Raw genomic sequence first — 14,795 nt, 5'->3', positions numbered from 1 at the left:
ATACGGTGATCTCCTACCATTGCATCTGGCTCATATAGCTATAGCTACGTAGGCTTGGGATAAGACCAACAGTGAAGAAAAGTTGGCCAAAAGTGTATCTGAGCAAGAGTGAAAGTGGTGCTGGTAAATGAGCAGCTACACTTTGAAGAGCTTGTGTCTGCCATGTTGTCTTGAATAGTTCAAGTCCCAGCCTAGGAACTTTCTTTGGATTGTCGATAAGCCAGGTTGTCGTGTAGCTGAATCCACATGCAATGCTTTCAATATACCCAAACTACTCCATCCCATTTTATCAGACCAAGATATGCATCAGGCATTCCTTCATTATTAAATGGGCCAGACTTCTGTGAAGGCTTTGGTGCTTGAAAACTAATTAGCGCAAAGCTCACTTCAAGTCATGATATTGTGAACACATTAGATGTGTCTTTTTTTCCACTAAATGACATTTCCTGAACTTTTCGAATATAGTTCAAAACCACAGTCCTTGTTTTTAAAGTCTGTTTAGCTCTGGGGTAAAGAATGCAGCTGATGAGAACACTCGTCCTAGACAGAGAGGGTGGTAAAGCCGGTGATGTTACAGACGTTTCTTCCTCAAGGCTGACCCAGCACCTGGGAGTGAACTCTCCATGGAGCTAAGAAACCAGAGATTCTTGACCAAGAGAGTAAGGCATGTTTCTGGGGGCTGATCTTCATTAGCCTTAGCACATAGCAATACTTGTATTAAAAATACGGAAGACAAACAAAGGAGTAAAGGGAGAGAAAAAGGACTTCTTTGCTAAAACAGAATATTGTACATATATGTGTTTCGTGATCTCTGGTGAGGATGAGTATTTGATGGATGTGTGATCATGTTGTTTACTGCACTTGGGTATCGGTATGCTCCTAGGTAGAGAACAGGATAGTGAAGAGCGGAAAGAAGATAATCGTCAAGGCCATTTATTTAAATTTCCCCTAAGTGAGGGATGGAAAAGCTGTGACAAGTGTTCTTTGATCTTAAGGGGGAAAGGCAGATTATTTTCTGGTGAGGCAAAAGACTCAGGAGAGAAGCTGGCCTTTGTTACTGGGGAGGTCAGTATGTAAATTCTTGGGTGAGCTAGGGGAAAGCTAGTTCCCAGTGAGGCACCAGCATCTCAGAACAGAGAGGTGCGTTGTGGCAGAGATACTTGACTTGTGCTAGAGAAATCAGCATTAGCAGAAGAAATATACTGTACTGTTGCTCGTACAAGATTATTTCCACATGAAAAGAAAACAGCATGTTTTATTATGCGTTATGGCACAGTAGTATATGCCTTTAACAAAATAGCTTGAAGTATTTGCATGATGCATTTGCAACATGGCCAAGTTAACACAGCCATAGGAACATTAACTTTTGAACTTCCTGACTTGTCATTGCTTTAAATTTCAGCTTCAAAGTTTACTTTTTTTCTTTGCATTTGTTGGCCCTGGTTAGTTTTGAAAAGCGGGAGGAAAGAAAATAAGTTCAGGTTTTCTGAGGGGGCACTGAATCTTATGCATATAACAGGAGATGACTTGCTATTCCTCTGAATATTAAATGATAACTCCAAAGCAGTTTTGATACACCTAATTTGCTTATGATGTTTCTCTAAAGCTGGGGAATCACAAGATTAAATCTAGAAAGCATTGCACAGCATGGTTCTCTTCCTGCATCTCAGTATGTTTTTCTCCTGAAAAGAGATCAATGGTATCTGGGACTGCTGAGATTTAGAAAGCAAACACTTAAAACTAATTAAAACTGTGTGATCGCAACAAATCTGGTGGAGATCATGGGACCATAACTGGAGTAAAAGCAGGAAGCATTTTTCTGTGTCTAGATTAAGAACAGTATCTTCTAGCTGATTTCAATTTTGGAGATAGCGGGGGGGCACCAAGGGTATACTTGCAGGTTCAGCTGCAAAGACACATACTGCTGATTTGAAAAGGTGAAAAAAAGCCAGAGGTTTGTCTTTACTGTTTTTTAAATAGAGAGAGAGAAAGGGAGGGAGTGAAAGAGAGAAAAATACCATGTGAGAGAGAAAAAAGAGAACGAGATATTTCCAGCATTAGTGCTGTAGTGTTTCTTCCTGAACCTGATTCGGACAATAAATGAGCTGCTCCCAGCTCCAGACTGGTGGAGCTTCCCTGCCTTTGCAACTGCTGAATGGGGAGCTAGCTCCTCTTCTTTCTTCTTTTCTTTCTGGGAAGGGAGCCAGCCTGGTGGCCCATCCTCCCAGCAGGGCAGGGGAAAGTGTTCTGTGAGCCCTGAGCTGTTAGGTAACCCAGGCTGAAACAAAAAGTGCTATTGTGGTGTGGCATTTGCCCTGCCTGCCCCACCAGTTAAGGGAAGGCATATTTCCTTCTTTCATCTAACACAAAAAAACAAAAAGAAAAAAAAAAGAATGCCATTTGTTCCCACAGTGCATGTATAAATGCATTTCAGAATGTAGAAGGTAGTACTTTATAGGTTACGATCACTTAAATTATGACTTGACTGTCACACCCGCTGATATTTTTAAAGTGCACTTGTGCCAAAGGCAATTTAAAATGTGTTTTAAAAATGTTTGCAGGTATAAAAGACTTGAAAGAAGCTTAGAGCTCTGAACTAAGTGAACCCATTAATCAGGTTGCAAAAACAAACATGTAGGAAATCCTTCCACTAGTAAGAAAGTACCAAGGAAGGAAAGTTTTGACCCCAGAATCAGGCTATGAATGAGAAAATTGAGGAGTTAAGGTTGTCTCAGGTTTTTATCAATTTATGCTATAAATACACCTTAATAAGACCTCCTTCTGTAAAACTTCTCAATAGAAACACAGCTTTCATAGTGAGGGCAGTCAACCATTGCAATAACCTCCCCAGGGAAGTGGTTGACTTGGCCACGTTGGACACTTTCAAGAGTCGGCTGGACAGGGTGCTGGGCCATCTTGTCTAGACTGGGCTCTTCCTAGAGAGGTTGGACTGGATGATCCCTGAGGTCGCTTCCAACCTGGGATTCTGTGATTTATATCGGATAAATCTTTCTGATTTAAGTTGCACAAAGGCTTGTGTCAGGGCTGTGCAGTGTTCCTGAAAGAAACAATCATTATGGTCTCCTTTTAAGTATGAGAAAGACATTTACCTGGATTGAATAAATCCCTGTTTACTTTATTTTCTATGTACTGTGCACATCAACATCAGCCAGGGCTCTAGTGTCTCGCTACTCACCATCCCAGCCTGGTGAAATAAAATAATGGGGAAATGCAGTGCCACTTTGCAGCCCCTTGGCCTGTCTGTAGGCTGGTTCCTGTCGAAGTGTCATCCACACTGTTCTCTGCAGAGGTTTATATGGAAAATCTAAAATGTTGTGGCAGTGATGAAGAGCGTCATCTCAAAAAGTGGAACCATTTAATGAATTAGTATATATTTTGTAAGTGATAGCTCCTTCTTAAAATGATTAGAGTCAATGACTGGTTCAAAGAAGCTGAGGCTCTAAAGCATGAAACTTTAGCAGGAGCCACCTCTCTTCACTGTTGTAGTCAGTGTCGCAGACAAAGAGTCCAGACAATTTCATGGAAGATGTCACGAACGCGCAAGCTGTGTGGGGACAGCGGGCACTCCCTCACTCTCTGGCAGCACTGTCCATTTCCTCAATGTTTTCTCCACTACCTATCCTCTTCAGGAGTCAGCGGAGGAGAGCAGCCATTATTCACAATTTATCTTGGCATAATTCTTCTCTGTCTGAAATAGATGACTACTCCAGGTCAGGTGAAATACACCTGTATCTTTCTGTTAAAGGAAGCCTGCGGTGACAAGCCTAGATAAATTTAGATGCCTAAACTGGAGGTATTTGACACTAGACGTGGTCCTTCTGGATTATTTTTCACTGCAAGTTAGATGTACACCACATAGTGTTGCAAACCAGAGTGACTACTGTATTAGTCTGGGCAGAGGTGGGGGAGACAGGAGGGTAGCAATGATACATTTCATCATCAACATGTTTCTCTGAGGAAAGGTTTGCATGGAAAATAGAAGCGATGGTGGAACAGCAGTGGCTTCCCCTGTTCCCATCCCTTCCTCTCAGCCCTGCGCTGCGCCACACCTTTGAAGCTCCCATGCAATATCCACAGTGTTCATATTCCTCCCGCCTCTTGAAGACATGGAAACATATCTGACATCTTTAAATATAAAGTCTCATCTACTGTGCTACATAAAATATGATGGTGAGCTTCAGCAGTCTGCTTCCATACTCCAACCTCATAAGTAATTTGCACTATAATTTCACTTAAAAAAAATATATAGTTCAGCATATTCAAAACTCGATCTGTTTTGATTAGAGTTGTCAATTTTAGTTGACGGTGTAACAAGAAAACAGAAGAGACTACTGAATAGCTAAACCTAGTTAGGAATGAGCTGAAAACTTGTTTTCACTGAGGACTAGCTCATATAGCCTTTAATTTAAAAAAGAAAATTACCTTAATAGCGAATTAAATTCACTCTAGTGAATTCCTGTTGATTTCTGAGTGAAATCAATTCCTATAGCATGGTTTTCTTCATTGCAGTTAGAACTACTTCAGATCTGCTCAGATATGATAAATCTACTTCAGGATGTGATTCAGTTAAAATATAGCTATGTACAGTGCCTGCACTGTGAAAAATCGGGGAAAAATTTCTATTGCTTCAAGGTCTTTCACTCAACAGTATCATCAGTGTTTGGGTTTTTAACTAAGTCAGAAACCTACTTAAAACTTGATGGTGAGTATATAGTACTACATTTTTAATACAAATTTTCATTTCTTTTCATACAAACTTTTTACATATATTCTGTAAGGTTATTATTATTGGGCTTAAGGAACTGAAACCCAGATGTGACCTATGGAAGTGTAGCATAACAGTGATTTACTGTGAAAGATTCAGTTGAGAATTTGGGATTATTCAGAATTCTGTTCAGATCTTTGTCTAGGCATCCTCAGCATTTCTGTTTGGTTTTGCAGAAGCTTCACTGAGATTTTGTCTTCACACGACATACACAGCTATAGCATTATTTGAATTTAGCCATCAAAAACTGCTTCATTTTCAATAATACTTGTATATTTTTCAAAATCAGTTTAAAAGCATATACATTTTCAGAGTGGCTACAATTTGTTACTAAATCACAGCACTGTATCTTTAAGCTAGCCCTTGCCCTCTTTTTATAGGTCAAGATAATGTCATTTGTTTTATGGTAGCAATGAACAGTGTCATGGTAGCAAAGGAAATCTTTGTTATGCTAGGTAATTGTACAGACAGTCTCTGTGCTAAGGATGTTATTGTCAAGATGGTTATAAAACTATACGTAAACAGTGTCAAAGTCAGCATCTAAAAAATATTTGAAGGGGAATCTACTTTTCTTTACTATTCATTCTCACAGCAGTGTAACAGACATCCTGAGCCATATTCTTCACATGTATTTCTATAAAACTGTTCCTCTGAATGCCCCATCCTCTCCTGGGGTCATTCCACAGACATGGTCCCTTTCCCTGGACGACAAGCAGAAGCTGGTGAGCTTTCACCAGGGTGATTTGCTGTAGGGAAGCATCCAGGCAGTAGAAGTATGCTTGCTCTGCCCACACTCCAGAGCAGTCAGAATTGGCAATAGCACAGGCTAAGCAAGCACATACACATGCTTTGAGATGTCTTTGGGTCTGCAAAGAGTACTTTTCCCTCTTCATTCTGTCTCCTTGATGTTAGAGCTTCCATAGCTCCACCATGCAGAGCTGCTTCCTCCAGACCCAAAGCGTTGCAGGTGCCACTCAGCCCAACTGCACGCCCACCAATCTGGGAGGGATGCTCAAGGCCATATTTGATGAGGGAGCTCAGCAGGTTCGTTGCCAGAATAATTTACTGCTGATGTTGCAAGATTTTTCAGCTGTGCTTATTGTAAGTGTTAGAAGGGATTTCTCACCTGGGTTGCATTATGAGTTTAGTACCATGAGTGTGTACACGAGAACGCCTCATAGAGCAGGACTGGTTCATGGTTTAACATCTAGTGCAAGAAGTCCAATAAAATCATGTTAAAAGCATGTTAATGTTGCAAAGGAAAACATCAGAAGCAAGGAAATGCCAGAATTAATATGGCCTGTGGAAATCCTGTCTCTTATGCATTATGGTGCAGCTCTTATTACATGACACACTAGGCCTTCCAGGGGATGTCTCCTTTTTTCAGTGAATGTGTAGTTAGATTTTTCTTTTTAGATTCCTCAGCCTATACTTGTTAAACATGAAGCATCCAATGTCCATACTTAATGTAAAATCATTTCTCATATACACTAAATTAAGAACTTCAGTATTTAATAAATGCATCTCTTTTTCACAGTGCCCTCATAGTATCGGACACTTAAAACAGTGTTCATGTTTGAAACCTGCTGGACTAAGGCAGAGATGAAGGCAGAAATTTTGTAAAATAATGACTCTATTTTCCCCGATTTAAGGTAAATCAGACCTTCATTTTTCTGGATAAGCGTAACATTTATATAGCAACTTGTAAGTTCAAAGTATAGTTTCCCAGCTTGGATCATTAATTAGATCTGCAGTGCAGCTGGTGTAGCAGAACTAGCCTGTTACTCTGGCCAGACTGGTCACTAGAGAGTTTCACAGATATCTGATGAATAGTGTGTTTATGGTGTTAGTCCCAAATCTAATTAGAGGAAAGAAGAGCAAACTGTGCTGTCCTGTCCTGTCCCAGACAGCCCTAGTACTCTTGAACTGTCTACACCCCACTGCTGCATCTGCCGCATATTTTTTTGCCTGGTTTCTGCCCTCCTCTAATTTTGCCCCCTGCAGATCCCATTCCTCTTTCGTCCCCTGGTTTCCATTCCCTCTCCCTGTTCCTGTTTTTTCCTCTGTTACTCCCTGTATTTGAGACTACAGGGTTTTTCTGTTTCAGGGTACTGCCTGGGTACCTACACGTCAGGAGGTGGGACCGACAGAGCAAAGAGGGACAGTTTTGCTAATGTCAGTCCCTTTCCTGATGTCACGGGGGCTCCTGGCACTCAGGAGAAGTAATCCTAAGTCTTACTCAGCGCCAGCATCTTTGAGACGGAGAGTATTCAATGCAGATAGGGTCTTCACAAATTCAGAAGCCAGACTACAACAGGAGTCCTCTCATGGTGTGGAAACAGGGCTTCTGGAAGCTTATAAACGGCAGCAAACTTGGGCACCATTTCACATGGAAGATGATTCCTGGGTACCAGTACACCTTGGACTTGCCCCACTGCCAGTTTTGGGATTCTGCCTCCAAACTTGCAGGCGCTGAAGCTACTCAGCAGCATAGTGGCATGGCTTTTAAAATATGAACATAACAGCAGTTTCTCAAAAATTTGGATTTAAGGATTTTTAGCTGAAACATTTCAAACATTTTGTAGCAGGCAACCAAGGTAGGAGATTTCAGTGCAGCTTGGCAAAATTCAAAAACAACTGAAACTGGTATCTTACCGCTCTTTTGAATGATTCTCAACATGCATAAAACTAAAATGGTGAGAAAACCTGTGTAAACAGAAAAAAAAAAAAAAGGAAAACAGAGAGGAGTAAAGAAAAAGGTTCTTTTTACAACATTTAACACATGAGAATGTAAATAAAGGTGGTGTTAGTGAAAGTTAACTATTTTGAAAAAAGTCAGCAAGGCAGATTAAGAGGAAAAACAGGGCAGCTGAAGACAAAGGAAATTATATTTAGTCTTTGATCAAAAGTTTTCACAGTGATTTTCTGTTCACCTTCAAAGGTGGGGTAATTTTGTGAATAACAAAATGTGTTTTGCTACTTGAGCAGCCCTAAAAAGAAATGGTGTTCATTCCATACGGTGACTTGAAAGAAAATCACATGCTTGTTCCGCCTTTAAGAAACATTTTTATTTATGAAATGTTTTCTCTCAAAGAGGGACCCTAAAGATGCACAATGAAGTTTACATTTAGCCTCAGAGAAAAAGGCAAGTCTATACTACGTGCTTATGCTGCACGTTTCCTCAGAGAATGATCATTGACTAACTGCATCATCCATATACCAAATTGAAAACCTGAAATATTCTTATTTTTAAAAATATTTTGTTTTCACTGCAATATTCTTGAATACAAAATACTCACCCTTTTTTTTCCCCCCAAGTTTGTTTCATCTCACAGGAGGTGAGTCTTTTTGATACAATCAGTCTGTGGCTTTTCTGCTACTCCCCTTTAAGGTATACCAAATTCTATTTTTTTTTTATGTCCACCACACAGAACATAATTTTTCAGTCATTTCAGTTGCTTGGTAATGTTGGTCAGAGCAAAAGCAAAATGCAGTAGTAACGTGAGCAGGGGTAGGACAACCTGTCTGTGAGTACCCAGCTATTGCTTCACTGAGATAAGAAGCACTTCTCATCTCTGCCCAGGAAAACCAGGGCTCTTAATATATTGTGTATGTTAAAAGTGCTCACATAGCATTAGTGTATGTTTGAATTCCCTTCGGGCTTCTGTGGTAATTGCCCACCAAAGGACCTGCCATCACTTTGCAAAATCTGGGTGTTGGGATGTGCTGGGTGACTGTCAGACTCCGCAGCAACTGGTTAAAGTCACTGGTTGAACTTTCCTGACCTGGGGAGTGAGATTTGAGCCCTACTGCAAATGTGGCAGAGAGTGCTACTGGTGGCAACTACATGAACGGCAAAGGAATTGGAGAGGAATGTATAAATGCCAGTAAGTTTAACAGCAAGGAGATAGCAAAAACAGCCTGGAAGTGAGAATATCCTAAAGGGACAAAGTAAAAGGAGCTTTACTGAGATTTAAATAAGTTAGATGCATTTAGATTTTTAATTCGTTTCAATTACATTACAGTCTTATATTTCATGTTTTTATATAATTATATAGTTCTAAATGCATTATATTTTTAATTATTGTAAACGATACTTTATATGTAAAGTTAAAGGATTCTTTTTCTGGCCAAGTCCCTCTGCAACTCGGTTGAGGCGATATGCGTCTGAAAATACACACTTCCTTTCAAGGAAGGGCTGTTTCAATTCCAGTGTCTTTGAATGATTTTGAATTTATTTTTTAATGGTTGCCTCTGATGTTGACACTCAGTACACTAATTTGAATATTTCTCTTTGTATATTAATGCACACTGCAGGTATTTTTCTCTATCATGTGCTTATATCTCAAATATTTTACTGTATTTCAGATCTAACGTTACTTTAATAGGAACGTAGTGAACATAAAGCTATAGCAATGATGTTTGCATCTGAAAGTTTATGAGATAGTGCCTGTGAGTTTTGGGTTGACGTGAGCCTTTGCTGTCTTTCATGCTGAGCCGCTGTGCCCTCGCCTGTCTCTGATACACCGCGACCAGCAAGTGCATGGAGTAGCACAGCAGGAACAGTGGAGAAACAATCCAAGAGGAGGAAAATCAGTGGTGAAGAAACTGAATAACTGGATAGATTGAAAAAAGTTCTGTAGTAAAAATCAAGCAGAACGTCATATTTAGAAGAGCCATTGCATTTGCTACTTTTTTAGTGTTTCAGATAACACCTGTGGCAATAATAAAGACAGTTTTAAGTTATCGTCATGGGGAAATTTTCATTATTGCTACTGAAAACTGATTTCTAGGAGTAACCATGTATGCAACCATGTTGTTTTTTAAGTATTTAGAATGAAAATGAAGAATAAAAATGACCATCTATAGAACCATGCTTGTATTCAGACATTTATGAGTGATGTTGCATGGCATTTGGTTGAGGTATTTAGGAAAAATACTTAGCATTAGTCTAATCCTTTTTCTGTTGGAGTTGGTGAGTATTTGCCAATGACTTCAATGGAATTGAGTCACAGTCACAATTTTTTTTCTCTCAAATGCTTTTAAAGTAGCAAAAAAGTATAGAAGAATCTCTTGATGCAAGGTTTTCCTGAAAACTGTCATTGAACACTTGCTCGTTGTAATGGGAATGCTCTTTATTTGTGTCAATTACATCAAGTGAGTCTGAGTGACTGTGATGTTTCTAGATGGCTTTAAAAATTGAGTTTTGAAACCTCCCACACAGCCCTGGATTCTGCATTAGCACACAAGTGAGCAAAATGTTTTTTTCCCTCTGCTGAAAGTACCAGAAATTTAGATTACCAGAAGGTACAATTAAATTTTTGCAGGAAATCCTGAAGATCCCAAGGAGATACCTAGTCTGCAAGAGAACAGTCTTCTATTTTTATTTGAAAGAGATGGATTTTTTTGACCTTTAATTAGCTAACAGCAATGTATTGCAGTGATTAGTATCGAAGTTGAAATACCTTTTATGCAGTTGCCTATTGCAAATATGTGTAGAAATGGTATATGTGTTCTTTGATGCATTAGGAAAATACAGTTAACATACAGTTAGCAGATTCACAAAATGAAAATTAATGTATGAATTATTTAGTTAATGCTGTGCTTTGCCCCAGAATCTGGTGTTTATTATTGTGCGCTTTAGCAGGAAACAGAAGCAGTATCAGTTGGGAAAATATTTCTTTACTGAGCTGAGAACAGTATGGCTTTCTCGTTTCGAAGTGGGGAACCTGGCTCTTTGGTTTCTTTGTTCCTAGTTAGACTACTCCCAAGCTATTTTAGCCGAACATTTTACATACTAATGGAGCCTGGGGAAGTGCAGTTGGCAGCTGTTCATGGGATAATAATGAAACACACTGTTTAGTACTGCATACTGCTGCTGTAAAATGCGGGAAGTATTTTATAGCGATCATGGTGAGCAGAGCTGGATCCACTTTAGGCGCTCTAAGTGCGTGAACCGTGAGCGAGGAAGTTGTGTTTCACGTGAGAGTAACTGGCACTCATTTGCTTTTGCAGGTAAAGAAACCGTGTACGGAGTCAGATGGTTCAGAGCCGCAGAATCCCAGGTACAGTAGCGGGGGGCAAAGACCGACTGACCGCAGCACGGTGGCGGGATGCAAGGCGGAGCTGTGCTGCGGCTGCATAGCATCAGAGCGCCAGAGACCTGTTTTGCAAAGAGTGAATGGTCGGATCAGTTTTAATGGTTTTTACTCCAGAAGAGTTTTCTCCCCTTTCCTAGTTAAAGACACAGGCTAGCATCTAGGTGGTCAAGTTTAGATGGTGCCGTAACACTGAGTTGTCATCCTCAATTTAAAAAAATATTCCCATTAAATAGTGTAGGGAAATCTGTGTAAATGAACGTCACATTCTTTATTTGTCCTTTTTCTGCATACCTGAGTCTTGAAGTTTACTGATAATGTAGTTTATTTGGGAAAATTCACCTTTATCAGAACTTCTTTGTTTCACTTTTACAAAACATGGCACTGCGTTCCTAAGTTAGGAAGAGGCCAAACATTCTTTGTAAAGAAACTTTTTCATTTAGTCTTTGCTAATTTCATGTACACGGAAAATGGATTTCATTTCCATGTTTTGCACATATGTGTATGTGTAGCTTTGAGCAGGTGACGTAGTAATTGTTTAGATGTGCCATCAAGTTCCTGTTGATTAGTGAGCTGTCGAGCAGCAGTGGATGACTTTCTTCAAGTTCTGTGGCTTGAAGGGTTTTTGTCTTTCTCTTGCTCCTGTTTAGAAGACCTGTTCCAGTTTCAGAAAAACTCAGAAGCTTTAACTAGGAGGGGAGAGCCACAAAACAAACCTGACGTCACACTAATATTGTGATTAAAACTCAGAAAAGTGAAGCAATTCAAGGTTTGCCCCCAAATCCCATCCTTAACTATGTCTTTGTGCTACTGTTGCAGCAGGATCCTCTGGGGGTCACCTGCGATATCCAAGACTAATATAATCCCTGCGGCTTGAGCTGTGCTGTGCACCATCTGAATTTCTTTGATTAGCTTTCCATGTCAGTTATTAATCCTTTCATTTAGTTTAGTAAGAACTGAATGTATGTAAGGGAATACAAAATTTAATGTCCAAACACGCTTCCAGTGAAGTCAGTAGCAGTTTTGCCCTGGACTTCAGTGGAGGCATGTTTTGCCCTGCAGCCCTTGTTTAATAACTTCTGAATGAAAAATGTATCTGCTGTGCTGCTACTTTGGATTAAAATTTATTATTAAGGTCAAGCTCTTTCCAAGTACTTTGACAGCACGGAGAATCCCCGCTTAGCAACACACTTGTTCATGTGCACAGTTTTAAGTGTCTTGCTTGTCCAAACGAGACCTTTACATCTCAAGTCTTTAAAAATTATCAAGTCCATAGTCTGATGTAGTTTCATCAGACTATGATATTGCAACAAACCTGAGGACCCAGAATACAACGTGCTATCATTACCTCTGCACATCAGGAAATTGCTTATGAGCTGTAGATAAATTCTTCATACCAAGTCTGAGGAACAGGATACTTTTCTTCTCCCCGGTGCAAAAGGAACCCGTGTTACAAATAGTCAATCTGGAGGCGAAGCCTGGTAGTTTCCTTTTTTAAAGGTGCATTTTCAAACAAAAATGCTTTTCATTTTGAGCTCCGCAGCCTCAGTTTGAGGATATATCAGATACAGTTGGGATTAATGTTCCTGGCCTGAGTGTGTGCAGTGCTGTGTATACAGCCTGAAGCAGGTTTTTTTGGTCAGATCTCGATTTGCGATGCGACTTTGGTCTTGCAGGGGAGTCTCTGACAGACCTTTGGCCGGAGCGGCGCTAGAGGGCACCGCGCGGCACACAAAACTTTAAAGCCTGGAGCAAGGTAATTCTTCTCTAAACAAGGCTTAAGTGAAAACATTGCACATAAAATGAAACATCAGCATAAAAATGAATGCTGGAGACACACAGCCTTACAGAATAGCTCCTGGCTTGGGACCTAAGGCCAATATCATTCATTTATTTAGCTAGCTTTATAGTCTGTTGGTTTTGGATTTGAAACTATTATAATAAATGCAGATGGAAAGTGTTTTTACAGTAGGGAAGTAATTAAATTGGGTGTGGGAACTTTGTCAGGAGAATTCTTGGAGTGACATGTGTGTATCAGCAGATTCTTTGTCTTGCTTGGCCTTAGTTTGTCTTCTAGAAAGAAACATTCAGACTGCAGATGTGACTAGTAAATTTTTTTTAAGGGAATTTACTAACCTATGCAGCATATCAAAAAAGCTTTCCAGAAGTATCCAGCTATACATGCAGTAAAAATCAACCGTTGCCAGAATTTATTTATAGAAAATGGCTGCGATCTTGACAGACGGGTAAACTGCACAGATGGAGAGGGAAGTGTAGATAAGAATTGAAATTGTAGATAGGTGCATTGTAAACACAAACGGAAGCATGAATGACTCTTCAGTATCTCTTGTCGCAAATTTTGATTCACAAATGACTTTGTCTTACAAATTCTGTCTAAGTTCCCTGGGAGTTATTTTGCCAAATCCCTGTGAACTGGTTGTGGATACTTCCTTTTATCCCCAGATGTTTAGGTAGTATACCTAATCATGGTAGTATTGTGGCTGTATCAATATTAAGGCATTACTTCTTCATGATTTTGTAATAAAAATCAAATTCACCCTGCAACTCTGGATAGCCATCCAGTCATGCAAAATGCTTAGAGCTTTCTGGAGCTGCTGGTGTGTGAGACAGAGGCAATAAATGGTTGGGACTTGCCAACCATCGTACTACAGGTCTGGATGAGACAGGAGTAACATGCATGGGTGACAACTGTGACATGCTGGCCCTGTATCAAATTCACTAGCAAGTTTAGGAAGAGAAGTTCCTGTTTTCAGAGCCTATAAACATACATTGCTCTTAATTGCCTTATATCATGGGTATACTCTAACATGGTACTAATTCTGAGTATGCTGAATGGCTGCTACATTAAATTTAATGTCATACAAGAGTCACTGAAATCTAGTGCCCTGCATGAAAGTTAACTTGTTTGCAGTTCTTAATGAGCTCCCTTTTCACAAAGATAATTAAAACAGCCATTTTAATTCTAATAAGGGAGCATTTTGTTGCCCTAGAACTTCTAAGCTACACTCACAGCCTCATACCCCAAGACCTTGCTGCAGAAACGAGTTAAATACTAGAATGTGTATGATTCTGAAGTCTGGAAAAATGATAAATACTGAGTCCCAGACTCCTGCTCACACTCAACTACAACAAGTTCAGTTTGGCCACACATCCCAGGGCAGCATCTTTCTTTAAGACAACAGAACTGCTTGATGAACACATCTTTGCTACCTCCAAATCCTCCTTCCCTTCCCACCAGGCCTGCCAGAGATTCCACTGTGAGACTAAAGTCACATCAGGTGTTGAGATCTGACAAAAAATGCTGGGTTTTCTGGGCTATAAAATGAAATAGGGAGGAGAGAAATGAGGGGAGGGAGAGGAAGTCCCTGCAAACGGAAGTTTAGCAGGGTCTTCTGCTGCTTCCTCAAAGTCCGCTGATGACAGGAAAAAAATTCATGCTTTTTTACTCTCTGAAGAGGATAGGAGGCTACAGAAGAATGAGGGGATTTTTCTGACAGCTAGACACAGTTTCTTTTTGTCTTGGAAGAGTAAAGGAACATGGCCATATATTTGGTATACTTTCCCTTTTCCAACCATGATCTTTATATTGTGAAGATGATATTTGTGGCGAAAAAAGGGAGAACTTGAACAAATAGTTTTGTAAGTTTATGATGAAAGTTAGCTGACAAATTAACTCATGAAAATACATGGTGTCAAAAAGGCATTATTTTTGTATTCACAGAAGGGCAATGGATCTTTGTATTGTTAAGTTAAAGCTAAGCCCTATGGGGTGAGAAGCCCTCCATTCTTGTTGCATAATTTTTGCTGCAAACCTGTGGATCCAATATCTCAAGCTATATTAATTCTTCCTGTCTTGTCTTTTCCTTTATATGCTTTTTTTTTAATTTCTA

The 14,795-nt window shown here is 39.8% G+C and overlaps 1 protein-coding gene across 9 annotated transcripts in view; it reads left to right on the top strand.

Annotated features, from left to right (window-relative positions):
• EYA4 (EYA transcriptional coactivator and phosphatase 4) overlaps positions 1-14,795 on the top strand; it is a 156,593-nt gene that overhangs the window by 71,710 nt on the left and 70,088 nt on the right. For all 9 annotated transcript variants that reach the window (XM_064447254.1, XM_064447256.1, XM_064447255.1 and 6 more), the window contains exon 3: positions 10,802-10,851. In XM_064447254.1, the coding sequence (XP_064303324.1) occupies positions 10,802-10,851 (50 nt within the window). The remainder of the gene's footprint in view (positions 1-10,801; positions 10,852-14,795) is intronic.

The sequence above is a fragment of the Phalacrocorax carbo genome, chromosome 3, assembly GCF_963921805.1.
Source record: "Phalacrocorax carbo chromosome 3, bPhaCar2.1, whole genome shotgun sequence".
Lineage (NCBI taxonomy): Eukaryota > Metazoa > Chordata > Aves > Suliformes > Phalacrocoracidae > Phalacrocorax > Phalacrocorax carbo.
Note: the sequence above shows the minus strand (reverse complement) of the source record. Positions and strands in the feature narration are given on the sequence as shown.